This window comes from Pogoniulus pusillus, chromosome 7 (genome assembly GCF_015220805.1).
Source record: "Pogoniulus pusillus isolate bPogPus1 chromosome 7, bPogPus1.pri, whole genome shotgun sequence".
In the NCBI taxonomy this organism is placed as follows: domain Eukaryota; kingdom Metazoa; phylum Chordata; class Aves; order Piciformes; family Lybiidae; genus Pogoniulus; species Pogoniulus pusillus.
In genome coordinates this window covers 39,944,093-39,964,889 of record NC_087270.1, presented here as the reverse complement: position 1 = coordinate 39,964,889, position 20,797 = coordinate 39,944,093, and the positions used below count along the sequence as shown (strand labels likewise).

The 20,797-nt window shown below is 50.7% G+C and overlaps 1 protein-coding gene across 6 annotated transcripts in view; it reads right to left on the bottom strand.

The window, feature by feature from the left end:
* Positions 1 to 20,797, bottom strand: part of MSRA (methionine sulfoxide reductase A) — a 471,584-nt gene that overhangs the window by 151,644 nt on the left and 299,143 nt on the right. Inside the window, exon 6 of one of the 6 annotated variants that reach the window (XM_064146681.1) lies at positions 16,039 to 16,168. The exons of the other annotated variants lie outside the window; for them this stretch is intronic. Within the exon in view, the coding sequence (XP_064002751.1) occupies positions 16,085 to 16,168 (84 nt within the window). The 3' untranslated portion in view covers positions 16,039 to 16,084. The remainder of the gene's footprint in view (positions 1 to 16,038; positions 16,169 to 20,797) is intronic. 6 annotated transcript variants of the gene reach the window in all.

The following is a 20,797-nucleotide window of genomic DNA, read 5'->3' as shown; positions in this document are numbered from 1 at the left end:
CAAAGGCATGCACTGTATGTTTGTATACACATCAATATGTGTGAGAAGGAGGCTGCTTGGTGGCAAAACCTGCCAACAAACCCATTTTTTGGTCACCATCTGCTCAGAAGAGAGCAAGCACCTGTCAGGAGCAGCTGCTTGAATGCAGAATGTAGGTAAGAGAAAAAATCAGTTTCATTTTGGAGCTGGCCTGCTGCAGGTAGCACATGGCTCTCACCAACAAGGATGCCAAGTGGTCCTTTTTAAGCTTGTCCTAATTAGGAAGTGGCTAGCATTATGAAACCTCCAAACTGTTCATTTAGCTTATTACAGCAACCAGAGCTGATGGGGCTCTGCTCACCACCCTCCAAAGCACCTCCCCAGCCTCTGTTGGGATCTCTGCCTTTCCCCCTGCCTTCTCCTCATTGTGAAGCAAGAGCTCAGGGGAAGCTGACAGACCATTTGGAGATGTCATGCATGGCTCTGTGCCTCTCTTGGCATGGCAGGCTGTAGCAGGACACGTTGCTCAGAGGAAGCACAGCGTTAGCAACACCCCTCCAACCCTTCCTTTGGAGAACAACTGCTTCCCTTTTGCTGCCTGCTTGCATCCATCTCAGTGTGGGCCTTTGAGGGGTCTATGAGAAGGAAATAGTCCAAGTGCTCGCTGTGATAAAGGCTACAGGCACCAGCAGATGCCAACCTTGCCAGCCTGTCATTTCTCCAGGGGAAGCAATGGGGGTCCTACCATCGAAGCAACTTGAAGTGGGCAAGAGAGACACATGAAAGCATTTCCCATGCTATTCCAAGAGCTACATCCAAGATCACAAGTCAGTGTGGCTTCTCCCATCATGCTTGGCACCATGGATGCTCTCAAATCTGCTGCCCTTAATCTATGCTTGAGGAACCTCTGTTTCCATTGAAGGAATAAGGTCATTCAGTTTATCCTCTCCCAACCTCCTAGGCAGACTGTTGCCTGTCTCATTTTCTTCAGCTAGTCCATGTAGCATTTGTGCCCACAGCTCAGCTTGCCTTGCATGACCTGTGAGATCCAGCCACTCATCTCCTGCATCCATCCATCTCGGGGTGCGTGAGAGTCATAGAATCATAGAATCAGAGAATCAAGCAGGTTGGAAGAGACCTCCAAGCTCAGCCAGCCCAACCTAGCACCCAGCCCTAGACAATCAACCAGACCATGGCACTAAGTGCCTCATCCAGGCTTTTCCTGAACACCTCCAGGGATGGTGACTCCACCACCTCCCTGGGCAGCCCATTCCAATGCCAATCACTCTCTCTGACAACAACTTCCTCCTCACATCCAGCCTAGACCTCCCCTGCCACAACTTGACACTCTGACCCCTTCTTCTCTTGCTGCTTCCCTGCAGAAGAGCCCAACCCCACCTGGCTACAGCCTCCCTGCAGGTAGTTGTGGACAGCAATTAGGTCAGCCCTGAGCCTCCTCTGCTGCAGGCTGCACACCCCCAGCTCCCTCAGCCTCTCCTCACAGGGCTCTGCTCCAGGCCCCTCACCAGCTTCCTTGCCCTGCTCTGGACACCTTCCAGCACCTCAACATCTCTCTTGAAGATGAAGGAGCCCAGAACTGGACACAGTGCTCAAGGTGTGGCCTAAGCAGTGCTGAGCACAGGGGCAGAATAATCTCCCGTGCCCTGCTGCCCACACTGCTCCTGAGCCAGCCCAGGATGCCATTGGCTCTGCTGCCCACCTGGGCACTGCTGCCTCAGCTTCAGCCTACTCTCCACCAGTACCCCGCCGTTCCCTTTCTTCCTGGCTGCTCTCAGCCACTCTGGCCCCAGCCTGGAGTGCTGCTTGGGGTTGTTGTGGCCAAAGTGCAGAACCCTGCCCTTGGCCTTGTTCAGTCTCACCCCACTGGCCTCTGCCCACCCATGCAGCCTGGCCAGGTCCCTCTGCAGGGCTCTCCTATCCTCCAACAGCTCCACAGCTGCTCCTAGCTTGGTGTCATCTGCAAACTTACTGATGCTGGACTCAGTCCCCTGCTCCAGATCATCAATAAAGATGTTGAACATTGGTCATAAAGGACCAAATCTGTTCTTGATGCAACAGAACAGAGAAAAGCACACAAAGCCTCCCCACAGAGCCACTTCTCCCCACACAAAGCCACACTTTGAACTCTGTGTACAAAACACCTTTGGTCAAGCAGGGTCTTCTTTCTCTCAGTGCAGATTTATATGTGTCAGGATTTCTGTAGGCACAAATTCCTGCCTCCTGAGACATGCCTAATGGACTCTGAGTTCACTCTGGCTCGTTCCTTCATCAAACAGCATCTATGCAGTGGGAGAAATTGGGCCTCTCTCTGACGGATGGGTTTGAATTTGGAATGCCAAGATACAGACTGAGAGCACTGCCAGGAGGAACAACAACAACAGAGGAATCAAGAGCCAGAGATTAGCCAGTCAGGGGCACAGAAGCATTCAAGGACAGGAAGAGCTAATTAATCCTACCCTCTGCCCTCTAAATCAGTCATGTATTTACCTAAGTGCTTCTGCTCATTATGAGCTGAAGGGCAGTGATACAGGAGCATGCAGAGAGGGTAACTCCATATGTCCTATCATCCCTTAGCCAACAAAGCCCACTTGGTACCAAGACACATCTCCTTCTGGTTTGTATCTTGTGATTCAGGAGCAGTGTGGGCAGCAGGACAAGGGAGGTTAATCTGCCCCTGAGCTCAGCACTGCTCAGGCCACCCCTTGAGTGCTGTGTCCAGTTCTGGGCTCCTCCATTCAAGAGAGATGTTGAGGTGCTGGAAGGTGTTGAGAGAAGGGCAGCAAGGCTGGGGAGGGTCCTGGAGCAGAGCCCTGTGAGGAGAGGCTGAGGGAGCTGGGGGTGTGCAGCCTGCAGAAGAGGAGGCTCAAGGCAGAGCTCATTGCTGTCTACAACTCCCTGCAGGGAGGCTGTAGCCAGGTGGGGTTGGGCTCTGCTGCCAGGCAAGCAGCAAGAGAAGAAGGGGACAGAGTGTCAAGTTGTGGCAGGGGAGGTCTAGGCTGGATGTTGTTAGGAAGTTCCTGGCAGAGAGAGTGATTGGCATTGGAATGGGTTGCCCAGGGAGGTGGTGGAGTCTCTGTGCCTGGAGGTGTTGAAGCCAAGCCTGGCTGGGGCACTTAGTGCCATGGTCTGGTTGCTTGGCCAGGGCTGGGTGCTAGGTTGGACTGGCTGAGCTTGGAGGTCTCTTCCAACCTGCCTGATTCTATGACTCACTGACTGTTCTTCATCAGAGTGCAGGCAGTGGTAAAATATAAAGACTCTTATTATTTTGGCATGTCCCAGGAACATCTGCTTTGTAGCAAAGCTTCACTGATGCCTGGGCTGCACTCAAGGATGGATTTCATAGAATCAACCAGGATGGAAGAGTCCTCCAAGCTCATCCAGTCCAACCTAGCACCCAGCCCTAGCCAGTCAATCAGACCATGGCACTAAGTGGTGTGGCCTGAGCAGTGCTGAGCACAGGGGCAGAAGAACCTCCCTTGTCCTGCTGCCCACACTGCTCCTGAGCCAGCCCAGGATGCCATTGGCTCTGCTGCCCACCTGGGCACACTGCTGCCTCATCATCAGCTACTATCTCCCAGCACCTCCAGCTTCCTTTCTTCCTGGCTGCTCTCAGCCACTCTGTCCCCAGCCTGAAGAACAACCAAGTCAGGAACTGCTCAGCCTTAGAAACAATCTGGTGAAAGTCCCTAAGTCCCCTGCCTTTTCAAAACCATTTCTGCATCTGAGAGGGGAAAAAAGTAGGGAAAAAAGGGAAAAAATAGAAAAAAAACCCAAACCAACAACTCCTGTTCATGCTGTTACAGTTTAGGAACTGCTGGCATCTCAGTCTCCAAAAGGAAGGGGAACAGAGAGCTGACTGCTCAACAGCTGAGAACGTGTGTTCTGGAAGCAGCACGCCTGAGCAGATGGTGAAATGATTGCTGCCAGTAAATGTTAGAGCCCTCTTTTTTTTCTTTCTCTCTTGCTCTCTCTCTCTCATTTTTTTTTTCCAAAGCAAAAAAAAAAAAAACACCAAAAAACTAAACCCAAACCTTGAATTCTGAACAACAGGAGGGAAATAATGACAAAGAATAGTTGAAAGCAGCTTCATTTCTTTTCTTTCTCTTCTCTGAAGCCTGCATGTCTATTCTAGTACCTGATGCTGCAGAATTGGATGTTCCCTGGATTTGTTGGATTAAAATCTAGCAACAAAAACTTAGTTCTGCTGAGTTTAACTCAGCTGTTGTGTTTAAAGCTCTGTGCTCACCAGGAAAAAAGGAGATGTAGGTTTGTGTGCTGTGTGAAGGACCTTAAAAATGGGACAGGTGGAAAAAGAGAAAGGTTGTAGCTGTAGACAGTGCAACTCACAGGTCAGCCTATGGACACCCCCAGCTCCCTCAGCCTCTCCTCACAGGGCTGTGCTCCAGGCCCCTCCCCAGCCTTGATGCTCTTCTCTGGACACCTTCCTGCACCTCAACATCTCTCTTGAATTGAGGGGCCCAGAACTGGACACAGCACTCAAGGGGTGCCCTGAGCAGAGCTGAGTACAGGGGCAGAAGAACCTCCCTTGTCCTGCTGCCCACACTGCTCCTGAGCCAGCCCAGGATGCCATTGGCTCTGCTGCCCACCTGGGCACTGCTGCCTCCTCTGCAGCTCCTCTCTCCCAGCACCCCCAGCTCCCTCTCTGCCTGGCTGCTCTCAGCCACTCTGGCCCCAGCCTGGAGTGCTGCTTGGGGTTGTTGTGGCCAAAGTGCAGAACCCTGCACTTGGCCTTGTTCAGTCTCATCCCATTGGCCTCTGCCCATCCATCCAGCCTGGCCAGGTCTCTCTGCAGGGCTCTCCTACTCTCCAACAGCTCCACAGCTGCTCCTAGCTTAGTGTCATCTGCAAACTTCCTGATGCTGGACTCAATCTCCTGGTCCAGATACCTGATGCTGCAGAACTGGATGTTCTCTGGGCTTGCTGGACTAAAATCCAACAACAAAATTTTGGTTTTGGTGAGTTTAACTGAGCTGTTGTGTTTAAAGCTCTGTGTTCACCTGGACAGAAGGAGATGTAGGTTTGTGTGCTGTGTGAAGTACCTTAAAAATGGGATAGGGGGAAAAAGGGAAAGGTTGTAGCTGTATACAGTGCAACTCACAGGTCAGCCTCTACGAAGGCATAGTGTTGGCTGGTTACAGAGAGTACTTGGGACAAGCAATGGGAATTATGCTACAACTCTCCTTCATAGAATCATAGAATCAACCAGGTTGAAAGAGACCTCCAAGCTCATCCAGTCCAACCTAGCACCCAGCCCTAGACAATCAACCAGATCATGGCACTAAGTGCTTCAGCCAGGCTTGGCTTCAACACCTCCATGTGCAGAGACTCCACCACCTCCCTGGGCAGCCCATTCCAATGCCAATCACTCTCTCTGACAACAACTTCCTAACAACATCCAGCCTAGACCTGCCCTGACACAACTTGACACTGTGTCCCCTTCTTCTGTTGCTGCTTGCCTGGCAGAAGAGCCCAACCCCACCTGACTACAGCCTCCCTTCAGGTCCCCCAAGTGCAGAGAACCTAGTCCTGCTAGTCACACTTCTGGTGTGATAGTCCTTCTTGGAGGAAGGGGCCCAAAACAATCCAGTGTCCAAAAGGTGCTGCCTCATCAATGCCAAGTGCAGGGGACCAGTTACTGTGCTAGTCCTGCTAGTCACACTTCTGGTACCACCACTTCTGGTGGTACAGGCCAAGAAGATGTTGGCCTTCTTGGACAGCTGGACCTCATTGCACTAAGCAGGGCACTGCTTTAAAAGCCTAGAAGAACCCAGCTCCCAAATTTGCAAAGAGCAAACATCAGCCATGACAGTAAGGAGCAGCTCTTGTTGCTCAGGTAGCAGCGTGAAGCAAAATGCATCACAGTGTCACAGTATCACCTCATAAATCATCAAGTCCAACCCTTTAGCACAGAGCTCAAGGCCAGACCATGGCACCAAGTGCCACGTCCAGTCCTGCCTTGAACAGCTCCAGGGACGGCGACTCCACCACCTCCCCGGGCAGCCCATTCCAGTGTCCAATGACTCTCTCAGGGAAGAACTTTCTCCTCACCTCCAGCCTAAATCTCCCCTGGCACAGCCTGAGGCTGTGTCCTCTTGTTCTGGTGCTGGCCACCAGAGAGAAGAGAGCAACCTCCTCCTGGCCACAACCACCCCTTAGGTAGTTGTAGACAGCAATAAGGTCACCCCTGAGCCTCCTCTTCTCCAGGCTAACCAATCCCAGCTCCCTCAGCCTCTCCTCGTAGGGCTGTGCTCAAGGCCTCTCCCCAGCCTCGTTGCCCTTCTCTGGACACGCTCAAGCATCTCAATGTCCCTCCTAAACTGGGGGGCCCAGAACTGAACACAGCACTCAAGGTGTGGTCTAAGCAGTGCAGAGTACAGGGGCAGAATGACCTCCCTGCTCCTGCTGGGAGGTCACGTCTCAAGCGCAGCCAGAGCAGCACCACGCTCACCCTGCAGCGTCTTCTGAAGGCTTCAGCTGCTCAATGCTGTGACATCTCTCTTAAATATGCAGGGTGTTTTTTTGTAGAGGATGTCTGTACATTAAGGAAGCCCAGGGAGATTTCCACAGGGAGATCAAAATAAAGGCAGAACACGTGGAAAAAAATCAAGCCTTTCAGATCTCTGCTGTGCAGCAGGGAGGTACCAGGGCTCCTCGCAGGCAGGCTGGGAGAAATATTTGAGCACTGAAAACAACATGGATGGGGTTTTTTTTTCTCTCCAGCTTCCATCTCTGAGCAATTTTGGCTGGGTCTTTAAAAGTATCAGTCTGAGGAGGCAGAAAATTGGCAGGGAAAACTTCACCACCACCCCCTGCCCCCCCAGATGAATGTTTGATCAACTATCAATTGACTGAGGAAAAAGATTTCAGAGAGGAACTGTCACACATCCCTAGGAAAGGGAGCATCCAGCTCCACCTGCAAGGCTGATGTTGGAAGGAACATTTTTCCAGCTGAGGTGGGTGTCATGGAATCATAGAATCAAGCAGCTTGGAAGAGACCTCCAAGCTCATCCACTCCAACCTAGCACCCAGCCCTGGCCAATCAACCAGACCATGGCATCAAGTGTCTCATCCAGGCTTTGCTTGAACACCTCCAGGCATGGTGACTCCACCACCTCCCTGGGCAGCCCATTCCAATGGCAAATCACTCTTTCTGTGCAATAGGATAAGAGGAAATGTCCTCAAGGTGAGTCAGGGGAGGTTCAAAAGTACTGGAGGGATTCAAAAGATTTGTAGATGTGGTGACTTGGCAGTTATAGAATCATAGAATCAACCAGGTGGGAAGAGACCTCCAAGATCATCCATGAGCAATAGGATAGGAGGAAATGGCCTCAAGGTGAGTCAGAGGAGGTTCAAAAGCACTGTCAAGCCCTGCAACAGGCTGCCTGGTGGAGTCCTCATCCCTTCCCTGTAGATGTGGTGCTGAGGGATGTGGTTTAGTGGTGACTTGGCAGTTATAGAACCATAGAATCATAGACTCAACCAGGTTGGAAGAGACCTCCAAGATCATCCATCAGCAATATGATAAGAGGAAATGGCCTCAAGGTGTGTCAGGAGAGGAGCATAAGATAAGAGGAGTTATAGAATCATAGAATCAACCAGGTTGGAAGAGACCTCCAAGATCATCCATGAGTAATAGGATAAGAGGAAATGGCCTCAAGGTGAGTCAGGGGAGGAGCATAGGATAAGAGGAGTTATAGAATCATAGAATCAACCAGGTGGGAAGAGACCTCCAAGACCATCCCTGAGCAATAGGACAAGAGGAAATGGCCTCAAGGTGTGTCAGGGGAGGTTCAAAAGCACTGTCAAGCCCTGCAACAGGCTACCTGGTGGAGTCATCATCCCTCTGAGCATCCTTGTGGCCCTTCTCTGGACACACTCCAGCATCTCCACATTCCTCTTGTAATGGGGGCTCCAGAACTGGATGCAGGAAGAAGTTCTTCACAGAGAGAGTGATTTCCCATTGGAATGGGCTGCCCAGGGAGGTGGTGGAGGCACTGTCCCTGGGGGTCTTCAAGAAAAGACTGGATGAGGCACTTAGTGCCATGGTCTGGTTGACTGGATAGGGCTGGGTGCTAGGTTGGGCTGGATGAGCTTGGAGGTCTCTTCCAACCTGCTTGATTCTATGATTCTATGATTCTATTCCAGGTGGGGTCTCAGCAGAGCAGAGTAGAGGGGCAGAATCACCTCCCTCCACCTGCTGGCCACACTTCTCCAGCTGCAGCCTGTTTCCTGTGCTTGGTAGCTCAGTTAGATACCAACATTTCTGAGGGTGACTCCAGGTCAAAGCAAATCAAATCTGCAATTGGAAGCCTGAGCTTTCTGTGGGTTATTTCTTTGTGCCCACACTGGCAAACGAATGGTCAGGCCCTGCTGCATGCTCAGAAATGACTATTACTGGTCATGCCAGCCTCTGAAAGCCAGGAGTGATTTTTTTCAAGGTGAAACCTAACAGCAGTTAAAGACTAAGATTTTAATTTCAGTTATATTAATTTTGAGGCTTTCTGGGGATATTTTCAATTACAATCACAGCTCTTCTCCCTTGACAGCTTCCAGGAAAGAAAAGAGATGAGTAATTGAAATGTTGCATCCTCATTCAAGACTCCACTGCTTACCAAACTGAACTGAAATGAAGGGTGCCAAGAAAAGTCAGCAGTGGGTGACTGAATGAATGCTTCTCTCCTTGAAACACAGCACTTGGAGCAAGGACACACACCATCAGTAATGACACCAGCAGAGTTTGTCTCTGCAGTTTAACTGTATTCAGAGCCTGCTACTCAAATTCTTGCTTAAGTTGTAATAGCATAAATGGTGCCAGACAGGCACTGGCCCTTAATAACTGGGTGATACCAGCTTCTGAGTTCAAAGGCTGGACACTTTGTGTGTGAAATAATGGACAGTATTGCCAAGCACTGTGTTGAAAAGCAGATCATCCCCCCCACAGAAACACCCTGCTCCTGCTCCCCCCTGAACCTGCCTTTCCATTTCTTCTGCAGTGGATCACTGTCATCTGAAGAGGAACACTTGGGGATGCTTTGTGCTAAGCTACCAGGGAACAGGACAGGTTTGGGGGTGATTCTTTTAGTTTGTGATTTCAGCTAACTGTGGGCAGGTAGATTTGAGATTCACAGGGCAAAATGGGATGACACAAGATGGTTTTAAATGCACATCTGAAATACTCAAGTGGTTCTTGGCTGATCAATAAAAATAAAGACTGGATGAGGCACTTAGTGCCATGGTCTGGTTGATTGGCCAGGGCTGGGTGCTAGGTTGGAGTGGCTGAGCTTGGAGGTCTCTTCCAAGCTGGTTGATTCTATGATTCTATAAAGAGAGCAGTCCTGAGGGGAGGGACAGGGACACAAGAACCTCCCTTGTCCTGCTGCCCACACTGCTCCTGAGCCAGCCCAGGATGCCATTGGCTCTCATGCCCACCTGGGCACTGCTGCCTCATCTTCAGCCTACTCTCCACCAGTACCCCCAGGTCCCTTTCTGCCTGGCTGCTCTCAGCCACTCTGTCCCCAGCCTGTAGTGCTGCTTGGGGTTGTTGTGGCCAAAGTGCAGAACCCTGCCCTTGGCCTTGTTCAGTCTCATCCCATTGGCCTCTGCCCACCCATCCAGCCTGGCCAGGTCCCTCTGCAGGGCTCTCCTACCCTCCAACAGATCCACAGCTGCTCCTAGCTTGGTGTCATCTGCAAACTTACTGATGCTGGACTCAATCCCCTGCTCCAGATCATCAATAAAGATATTGAACAGGACTGTGCCCAGCACTGGTCCCTGGGGCACACCACTTGTGCCAGCTTCCAACTGGATGTGGCACCATTCACCACCACTCTCTGGGCCCAGCCCTCCAGCCAGTTCTTGACCCATACCAGAGTGACTATGCCCACGCCACGAGCTGCCAGCTGTGCCAGGAGCTTCTTGTGGCAGTTGGTGCCAAAGGCTTTGCTGAAGTCCAGGTAGACTCCATCCCCAGCCTGCCCCACACTCACCATCCTATTACCTCTGCAGCAAAACCTTCCAAGCAGCAACTCCTGGGAACTGAAGGAAATATTTTAACTTTCAGCAGAGCTTTGCTCTTCACTTTTATCTAGTGAGAGCCTCTGAAGTGCTTCGAGAACCTGGGGCAGAAAACACAATCCAAAGCTTACACTAATTCCAGGTTGGCCTCTTGCATCTGGCCTCTTAATGAGTGTAATTTATAGAATTCCACTAACATAAATGCATTCCAACCAGCCCTGCCCTCCCCCAAAACAAAAAGAAGAATCAATTGAGGCAAAATGGTCCATCACAGGAAAGAATGAGAGATGGATTAAATATTTAAAGTGTTCCTGTAAATGAACAAGACACACAAGCCAGGTCAGTAATGAGCTTCCCTCTAAGCCACTGGGAGCTTACATTAATGCTGCACTTGACTCCTGCAGGTCTCTCCCACATGCCAGCAAATCTCTCATGAGTTGCCAAGCAGACACATCATATAAAGTGGTGTGTTGGGCTCTGTGTGTGCAGGATGAAAAGGGAAGGATTTAACTGCTCCTGTGCTCCCAGTGCAGGCAAAGAGAAGACAAGAATGAGGAATGAGTTTCCTTTGAATCTGGGACTGGTTTCCAGCAAGCAGGCAGTCAAGCAGGGCCACAGAAGGGATCCGAAGGCTGCAAAACCTCTGCCATAAGGACAAGGTGGAAGAGTTGGTGTTATTCAGCCTGGAGAAGGCTCTGGGAAGGCCTTTTTGCAGCCTTTCAGTTCTTTCAGTACTACCCTGCCCTTGGAGAGTAGGAGAGCCCTGCAGAGAGACCTGGCCAGGCTGCATGGGTGGGCAGAGGCCAGTGGGGTGAGATTGAACAAGGCCAAGTGCAGGGTTCTGCACTTTGGCCACAACAACCCCAAGCAGCACTCCAGGCTGGGGCCAGAGTGGCTGAGAGCAACCAGGCAGAGAGGGCCCTGGGGGTGCTGGGAGAGAGGAGCTGCAGATGAGGCAGCAGTGCCCAGGTGGGCAGCAGAGCCAATGGCATCCTGGGCTGGCTCAGGAGCAGTGTGGGCAGCAGGACAAGGGAGGTTCTTCTGCCCCTGTGCTCAGCACTGCTCAGGACACCCCTTGAGTGCTGTGTCCAGTTCTGGGCTCCTCAATTCAAGAGAGATGTTGAGGTGCTGGAAGGTGTCTGGAGAAGGGCCAGTTCCAAGCCCCCTGCCATGCCCAGGGACACCCTACCCTAGAGCAGGCTGCACACAGCCTCAGCCAGCCTGGCCTCAAACACCTCCAGCCATGGGGCCTCAAACACCTCCCTGGGCAACCCAGTCCAGCCTCTCACCACTCTCCTGCTCAACAACTTCCTCCTCACCTCCACTCTGACTCTTCCCACCTACAGCTTTGCTCCATTCCCCCCACTCCTGGCACTCCCTGACAGCCTCAAAAGTCCCTCCCCAGCTCTTTTGTAGCCCCCTTCAGATCCTGGAAGGCAACAAGAAGGCCACTGGAAGGGCTGGGTGCTAGGTTGGAGTGGATGGTGTTGGAGGTCTCTTCCAACCTGGTTGATTCTATGATCCAAAGAAATCTCTAGGAGAGAGAAGCAGGTCAAGCATTCCCTCTCTTGGCAAGGTGCATCCCAGCAGCCTGCTGGTGTGACTGTCTGCAGTATTCCCTTTGTGGGTTGTTTGTATCACTGATTATTTTCTTTACACAGCATTTTCAGGGGCTATTTCTGTGCATCTCTTAATCCATTCCATATTAGCATCGTTGTGCTGTTGGGTTGGGTTTTTTTTCACTTGTACATTATCAAGCAGCTTAAAACATTCCTCCATTAACTCATCTGCTGCTGACATTGAGCTTGGGTGAGCAGTCTGAAGACATCTTTTGTTTTGATGACACTTGGTCTGCTATTTACATCAATCTTCTGCCATTAAATGGTATTTGCAGCTAAGCCCTTCAGTGAGTACTACCTCCATGATATCTACAAGAATTATGAGCTGGTCTCTGCTGTTAATGAGCTCTGAACCACAATGTGCATCAGTCTGCCTCAGAGTGAGTCCTGGCAGGCTGCTGACTTGTCAAGATTTTGGAGGAAAATGGGATATCAAAGTGAGCTTTTTTGTCAAGCCACTTGGACCTGCCTATCTACAGTCTTCTGAGAGTGGCCCCCCAGTCCTGCTCTGGGCCAGCAGGAAGTTATACTTCACTCTAAACCCATTTGCTCCATCCTCTTGCTCCATCCAAATACCTGTACCACACCAGAGAATCTGCAGCCTTACCCTTGCTGTCCATGTGGCAGATTGTAGTGAGCTTGGGGCTGTTCTCTTCTCCCAAATAACAAGTGACAGGACAAGAGCAAACAGCCTCAGGCTGTGCTGTGGGAAGTATAAGATGGGCATTAGGGAAAATTCTTCCCTAAAATCATAGAATCAACCAGGTGGAAAGAGACCTCCAAGCTCCTCCAGTCTGACCTAGCACCAAGCCCTATCCAATCAACCAGACCATGGCACTGAGTCTGTTCTTGAACACCTCCAGGCACGGTGACTCCACCACCTCCCTGGGCAGCCCATTCCAATGCCAATCACTCTCTCTGACAACAACTTCCTAACAACATCCAGCCTAGACCTCTCCTGCCACAACTTGACACTCTGTCCCCTTCTTCTGGTGCTGCCTGCCTGGCAGCAGAGCCCAACCCCACCTGGCTACAGCCTCCCTGCAGGCAGCTGCAGACAGCAATGAGCTCTGCCCTGAGCCTCCTCTGCTGCAGGCTGCACACCCCCAGCTCCCTCAGCCTCTCCTCACAGGGCTGTGCTCCAGGCCCCTCACCAGATTCATTGCCCTTCTCTGGACAACTTCCAGCACCTCAACATCTCTCTTGAATTGAGGGGCCCAGAACTGGACACAGCACTCAAGGGGTGACACAGCCTGACCAGTGCTGAGCACAGGGGCAGAATAACCTCCCTTGCCCTGCTGCCCACACTGCTCCTGAGCCAGTCCAGGATGCCATTGGCTCTGCTGCCCACCTGGGCACTGCTGCCTCAGCTTCAGCTCCTCTCTCCCAGCACCCCCAGCTCCCTCTCTGCCTGGCTGCTCTCAGCCACTCTGGCCCCAGCCTGTACTGCTGCTTGGGGTTGTTGTGGCCAAAGTGCAGAACCCTGCCCTTGGCCTTTTTCAATCCTATCCCATTGGCTTCTGCCACCCATCCAGCCTGGCCAGGTCCCTCTGCAGGGCTCTCCTACCCTCCAACAGCTCCACAGCTGCTCCTAGCTTGGTGTCATCTGCAAACTTACTGATGCTGGACTCAATCCCCTGCTCCAGATCACCATTAAAGACACTGAACAGGACTGAGACGAGCACTGATCTCTGGAGTACACCACTGGTGGCAGCTTCCAACTGGATGTGGCACCATTCACCACCACTCTCTGGGCATGACCAGGTCATCAATAAAGATCCCAGATAATCTATGATCAGCTTTGTTTTGCCATGATTGGCCAGGGCTGGGTGCTAGTTTGGGCTGGATCAGCTTGGAGGTCTCTTCCAACCTGCTTGATTCTATGATTCTATGATTCTATCACTTAGTGCCATGGTCTGGTTGATTGGCCAAGCTGGGTGCTAGGTTGGGCTGGATGAGCTTGGAGGTCTCTTCCAACCTGCTTGATTCTATGGTTCTGTGATTTTACAGCTGTTGGCACAAAGGCTTAGTCCAACAGGCAACAATGACAGCTTTCTTTTAAAGCAGCTGCACCACCTGCCAAACAATCATTGTCATCCCATGCCATCCTAGTCTTCTGCAGCTTTTTTATCCTCTGTCCAAGGCCAATGAGCAACCAGTAGATGTGGACAGGGATTGAGAGAGGATCTGAAACACAGAGGTGGCTGAACTGGGCAGGAAGAAGTGCAGGCTGCAAATTAAATAACTAAATAAAACTGGGTGGGGGGAGAAAAAGTAGCTTTTTTTTCCCCTCTCAGATAGATTAAGTTAGGAAATAGCATCCCAATGGGAACTGCTGAGAGAAAAAAAAACCCTCACTAGATGTTAAATGGGACTCAATTCATTTGTGGGAAGGATTTGATGTGATAGTTACCCAAAATAAGAAGGAACTAGATTAGATCTAAGTAGGGAATCCTTTCTCAATCCAAGTTTCTGATCTCTTTAAGCTGCAGTGCTCATTGCAGAAAGGAAAATGTGTTCTCTTGTAGTTTCAATATGCATACAGGACTCTCTGGTTTCCATCTGCAGCAGTTCAGAGAGCTCCTTAATGTGTTAAATGCTGCTAAACTATGTCACCTATGGCATTTCTCTGCTTTCCAGTAGATGAAAAGACTTCTGTTCAGTAAGAAAACTGCACTATGTGCTGCATGAAATGCCAGCTGGGGGTGGAAGAAGAGAATGTAGTGATGGCAGATACTTGATTTAGCTCTGAATCAATAAAGCATCCAGATTTATAAGAGAGAAGGGGATGGAAAATGCCCTAATGGAACCACATTTGTTAAGAGTACTGTGGTCCACTCACCTGTAATTACTTCAAGGGAGCTCTGCTTTATTCCTTGTGACACCAGAAGATTTCATGAGGCCATCTCAGTCTTTCTTATTTAGAAGCCTCCAAGAATCATAGAACAGTTGGGGCTGGAAAGGACCTTTTAAAGGTCATCTGGTCCAATCCCCCCTGCAGTCAGCAGGGACAGCTTCATCTCTATCAGGTTGCTGAGAGTCCTGGCCAATCTGACCTAGAATGCTTTTAGGGATGGGGCATCTATGACCTTTCTGGGCAACCTGTGCCAGTGTCTCACTACCTTTCCCAACAATTTTTATTCCTTGCAGTCTGAATCTCTCCTTTTTTGGGTAAAAACCATCAGCTTTTGTCCTGTCACAAGAGGCCCTGCCAAAAAAGATTGTCCTTGTCTTTCCTGCAGGCCCTCTCTAAACACTGAAAGACTGCAAAAAGGTCTCCCCACAGGCTTCTTTTCTTCATAGAATCAAGCAGGTTGGAAGAGACCTCCAAGCTCAGCCAGCCCAACCTAGCACCCAGCCCTGGCCAAGCAACCAGACCATGGCACCAAGTGCCCCAGCCAGGCTTGGCTTCAACACCTCCAGGCACAGAGACTCCACCACCTCCCTGGGCAGCCCATTCCAATGCCAATCACTCTCTCTGACAACAACTTCCTAACAACATCCAGCCTAGACCTCCCCTGCCACAACTTGACACTGTGTCCCCTTCTTCTCTTGCTGCTTGCCTGGCAGCAGAGCCCAACCCCACCTGGCTACAGCCTCCCTTCGGGTAGCTGCAGACAGCAATGAGCTCTGCCCTGAGCCTCCTCTGCTGCAGGCTGCACACCCCCAGCTCCCTCAGCCTCTCCTCACAGGGCTCTGCTCCAGGCCCCTCACCAGCTTTGTTGCCCTTCTCTGGACACCTTCCAGTATCTGGAATGTAGCATCTAAAATATAGTATCTCAAATACAGCATCTAAGCCTCTCCTTACTCCATGTTGTCCTGGAAAGGCTGTGGTGTTTTGTTCACATGATAATAGTGTAGCTTTCCAAGCAGCCTTTAGAAGCTTGTCCTAGACCTCCCCTGGCAGAGCTTCAGACTGTGTCCCCTTGTTCTGCTTCTGCTTGCCTGGGATGTGGTGCTTTGAGATATAGTTCAGTGGTCACTGTAGTTGGGTGATGGTTGGACTTGATGATCACAGTATCACAGTATCCTAAAGCTCTGTTCCAACCTTAATCATTCTGTGATTCTATGACTCCATTTAGTCAGCATCTGACCAAGAGCAGCACATACTCTGCTACTGGATTAAAAACCATGGGGCCAGCTTTACTAACAGGGTATGATAATTACAGATGTGGCTCAGAGCTGATGTCACTTCAACTCACATCATGCAGATATCATCACAACAGTGCAGCTTCCATGCAATAATTCAATAACCTCAAGCAGCAGGAAGGGGACTGTTTGCTTACAGCATGCACCTCTCCTTTGTTTTAATACAACATTAAATATGCACAGTTAAGCACTCAAATGTCAGGAAATGAGAAATGCAAGGCTCATAGAGCTTTACCTCTGCCTTCTTGAGGATATTAATTATGTTGTCATCTTTCATCAGATCACTGCATACTGTTTCTTAAAGAATTTTTTTCCTGCAGTCTTTCACTCATCTTTGCATTCCACAGCAGCCTGAGATGGCTCTGCTAGAGACCACAACGAAAAACAAGATGAGAGAACAAGAAACAGAAAGAGCCCAATGGGATGAGATTGAACAAGGCCAAGGGCAGGGTTCTGCACTTTGGCTACAACAACCCCAAGCAGCACTACAGGCTGGGGCCAGAGTGGCTGAGAGCAGCCAGGAAGAAAGGGAGCTGGGGGTGCTGGGAGAGAGGAGCTGAAGCTGAGGCAGCAGTGCCCAGGTGGGCAGCAGAGCCAATGGCATCCTGGGCTGGCTCAGGAGCAGTGTGGGCAGCAGGACAAGGGAGGTTCTTCTGCCCCTGTGCTCAGCACTGCTCAGGCTGTGTCACCCCTGGAGCGCTGTGTCCAGTTCTGGTCTCCTCCATTCAAAAGAGATGTTGAGGTGCTGGAAGGTGTCCAGAGAAGGGCAATGAAGCTGGTGAGGGGCCTGAAGCACAGCCCTGAGGAACACTGCTGACTCATCTTCAGGTCCTGGAAGGCCACAAGAAGGTCACCTGGGAGCCTCCTCTGCTCCAGCCTGCACAGCCCCAACTCTTTCAGTCTGTGCTCACAGCAGAGCTGCTGCAGCCTCTCAGCATCCTCCTGGCCCTGCTCTGGACACACTCCAGCATCTCCACAGCCCTCTTGTCCCAGGGGCTCCAGAACTGGATGCAGTACTCCAGGTGGGGTCTCAGCAGAGCAGAGCAGAGGAGGAGAATCCCCTCCCTGGCCCTGCTGGCCACACTGCTGCTGCTGCAGCCCAGGCTCTGCTTGGCTTTCTGGGCTGCAAGTGCACACTGCTGGCTCCTGTTGAGCTTCTCCTCCAGCAGCACCCCCAAGTCCCTCTCCTCAGGGCTGCTCTCCAGCCACTCACTGCCCAGCCTGCATTTGTGCTTAGCACTGCCCCAACCCAGCTGCAGGATCTCCCTGCCCATAGGGGAATGGTCTGGATTCAGAGCTAGACAGAAAAATAGGATCTTTTAACAAGAAGTCATTTTGAGGCATCACTCACAACATTAGAAGCAGTCACCACATAGCTCAGTACCACACATGTCTCAACCCATAATTGTGACCTTCAGTTGATCTTCCAGTGTTGTACCAGTGGGACAAGATACTGAATGGAGTTCTCTTAAGTTACTGGACCCTTTAAACTCTCATCTCTGTCATATTTTAGTGACTGTTCAGCAACTTCTTTTTACTGCTGTGCTGTATGGCTCCCAGTGAGAAGCAAAATGACTTCTTATTTCATTTATGTTGACCTTTCTCTTTTAGGAGGATTAATATGACTGAAGACATGCCTCCAAGTAAGACTCAAGCTGCATCTGAATTGCCCTGCAGTAACACTGTCAGTAATGCCTGTGAGATCAAACTCCCCAACCATCCACCCAGAGACAGTTTTAGAGAGGCTGTAAGAGTGCAGTAGGAGCTTGCTCATCTGCTACTCTGGGGACAAGAGCCCCCAAGCCTGAAAGCATTCAGCAGAGAATTCATCCTGACCAAATTCTTGCCTGGACCCAACCTGAAACATTCAGGCTATACCTGGAGTAGTAAATTGGGCTGGGTATGGGAAGTCCCAAGATGTCCTCTGTTACCTCTGTTTGTACACTACTGAGTTCCCAGATTATGGATCTGATAGCTTGCCCAGCAAGGACACTTCAGCCTGTTGTCTTCTCCAGAAGTATCTAGAGATATTGTAGCCAGGTGGGGTTGGGCTCTTCTGCCTGGCAAGCAGCAACAGAACAAGGGGACACAGCGTCAAGCTGTGCCAGAGGAGGTCTGGGCTGGATGTTAAGAGGAAGCTGTTGGCAGAGAGAGTGATTGGCATTGGAATGGGCTGCCCAGGGAGGTGTTGAAGCCAAGCCTGGCTGGGGCACTTAGTGCCATGGTCTGGTTGACTGGCCAGGGCTGGGTCCTAGGTTGGAGTGGATGGTCTTGGAGGTCTCTTCCACCCTGGTTAATTCTATGATTCCATGAAGGCAAAACTGTGACACAAGGTAGCTCAGAGTTGCAGAAGCCTTTATGTGCTGCTGGGACTTCCACCAGCTGAGAGGTCACAAACCCAGTTAGCTGCACCACGTAACTACAAGCTCTAAGTGACTCCACTAATCATTCAGCCTCCCTCATAGACTGTGAGAATTAGCTCTTCCCCACCTTCTCTCCTCCTTTGTGGATCTGCTCCAAAGCAAATTCCCAGAGCTTTCTCCTTCCCTACGTGCCACTAGAGAAGCACAACACCTAAAGGCCACTGGAGAACTCCCTCCAAGTCATCCTACAGATCTCATGTGCAACAACCACGTATGATGCTTCCAGAGAAGTGTGCCCAGAGAAATCACTTGCAGCATGAAGTTAGGCTCAAGACACTGGATCTTGGGAGGATTACAGAGCTCTGTTTTGATGTGGCAAAGCTGCCTGCCTTTGAGATTCCTGCTGCTTTTCCTCACTTTCTCACTCCTCCATGCAGAGGTAACAAGATGAGAGTGCATGCAGAGGAGGCACAGCAGATGACTGCTGCTCTAGGGCAGTAACTGGAGCTGAGGGTCATGCCTGCTACAGGAAACTCAGGGTAGGATCTGGCTGCTGAGTACTCCTGAGAGAGTTTGTTTTTCAGAGGATCACATCTGCATGTGTGCTATAGGTATGCTGTCAAAAAGAGATGTGGGCAGGCTGCAGAGGGCCCAGAGAAGGGCCACAAAGCTCATCCAGTCAAACCTAGCACCCAGCCTTAGACAGTCAACCAGACCATGGCACTAAGTCCCTCAGCCAGGCTTTGCTTCAACACCTTCAGGCACAGAGACTCCACCACCTCCCTGGGCAGCCCATTCCAATGCCAATCACTCTCTCTGACAACAACTTCCTAACAACATCCAGCCTAGACCTCCCCTGGCACAACTTGACTGTCCCATTGTTTTCTTGCTGGGTACCTGGCAGCAGAGCCCAACCCCACATGGCTACAGCCTCCCTGCAGGGAGCTGCAGACAGCAATGAGCTCTGCCCTGAGCCTCCTCTGCTGCAGGCTGCACACCCCCAGCTCCCTCAGCCTCTCCTCACAGGGCTCTGCCCCAGGCCCCTCACCAGCTTCATTGCCCTTCTCTGGACACCTTCCAGCACCTCAACATCTCTCTTGAAGATGAAGGAGCCCAGAACTGGACACAGCACTCCAGGTGTGGCCTGAGCAGTGCTGAGCACAGGGGCAGAAGAACCTCCCTTGTCCTGCTGCCCACACTGCTCCTGAGCCAGCCCAGGATGCCATTGGCTCTGCTGCCCACCTGGGCACTGCTGCCTCCTCTGCAGCTCCTCTCTCCCAGCACCCCCAGCTCCCTCTCTGCCTGGCTGCTCACAGCCACTCTGTCCCCAGCCTGTAGCACTGCTTGGAGTGGTATATGGAGTTGCTGTGTATGGCATTGTTGTGTACGGAGTTGTTGTATATGGAATTGTTGTGTATGGAGTTGTTGTGTAGGGAGTTGTTGTGTAAGGAGTTGTTGTGTATGGAGTTGTTGTGTAGGGAGTTTTTGTGTAAGGAGTTGTTGTGTATGGAGTTGTTGTGTAAGGAGTTGTTGTGTATGGAGTTGTTGTGTAAGGAGTTGTTGTGTATGGAGTTGTTGTATATGGAGTTGTTGTGTATGGAGTTGTATATGGAGTTGTGTAAGGAGTTGTTGTGTATGGAGTTGTTGTGTATGGAGTTGTATATGGAGTTGTTGTGTAAGGAGTTGTATATGGAGATGTATATGGAATTGTTGTGTAAGGAGTTGTTGTGTATGGAGTTGTTGTATATGGAATTGTTGTGTATGGAGTTGCTCTGTATGGAGTTGCTGTGTATGGGGTGTAAGTTTTGTTCCCTGCCACCAGGAAAGGATGAGAGAGCAGCACAGAGCACTGTGTATCTCCCTTCTCCTTGAAAGGGAAGATTCATCCCTCAATCAAAACCAAAAGGATTAAAACAATCAGAGCAGGGAACAAAAAGTTGCCTTCTTGGCTTGGTAGGTTTTTTTCTTCCAATTATTTAATCCTTCCTCTGTCCTCAGAGGCCTCACAGGAGAAAAGCAGAACAAACCAAGCCAGAGGCCAGCAGTTTGCCCTTTTGATAGCTAAGAGCCTCTCTTCTGACACACTCAGAACAAACAAATCGATGGCCAATGTACCCACCCAGCCCACTTCTCCTGCACACCTTTCTGCTTGCTCCCAAAAGGCCACTCTTACCAGAAGGCTTAGAGGCCTTCTGCTGAACAGGAGGATCACCATTTCATTTTTCTTAACCATAAATTGGTCTGATCCTGCAGACTTCCTATCTTCCTTCAGCGTAATTCTTTTTTCTTTGCTTGCCTTTTTGTTCCAAAGGACATAATTAAGAGCAGTGCTGCTAATTCCCCCTTACTATTTACAGAGGGATGAAATCTGTTCAGAGCCTTCACTTGTTCAGTGCTGCTCCAGGCCAGTAGAGAAAGAATTAAACTCTGCCTGATGCTAACACTTGTCTGAGCACAGTTGGAAGAACTGAAAGTAGAGCCATAGTGTTCAAATGAGCCATAATGTATGAGGAGAGGCTGAGGGAGCTGGGGGTGTGCAGCCTGCAGCAGAGGAGGCTCAGGGAAGAGCTCATTGCTGTCTCCAACTCCCTGCAGGGAGGCTGTAGCCAGGTGGGGTTGGGCTCTGCTGCC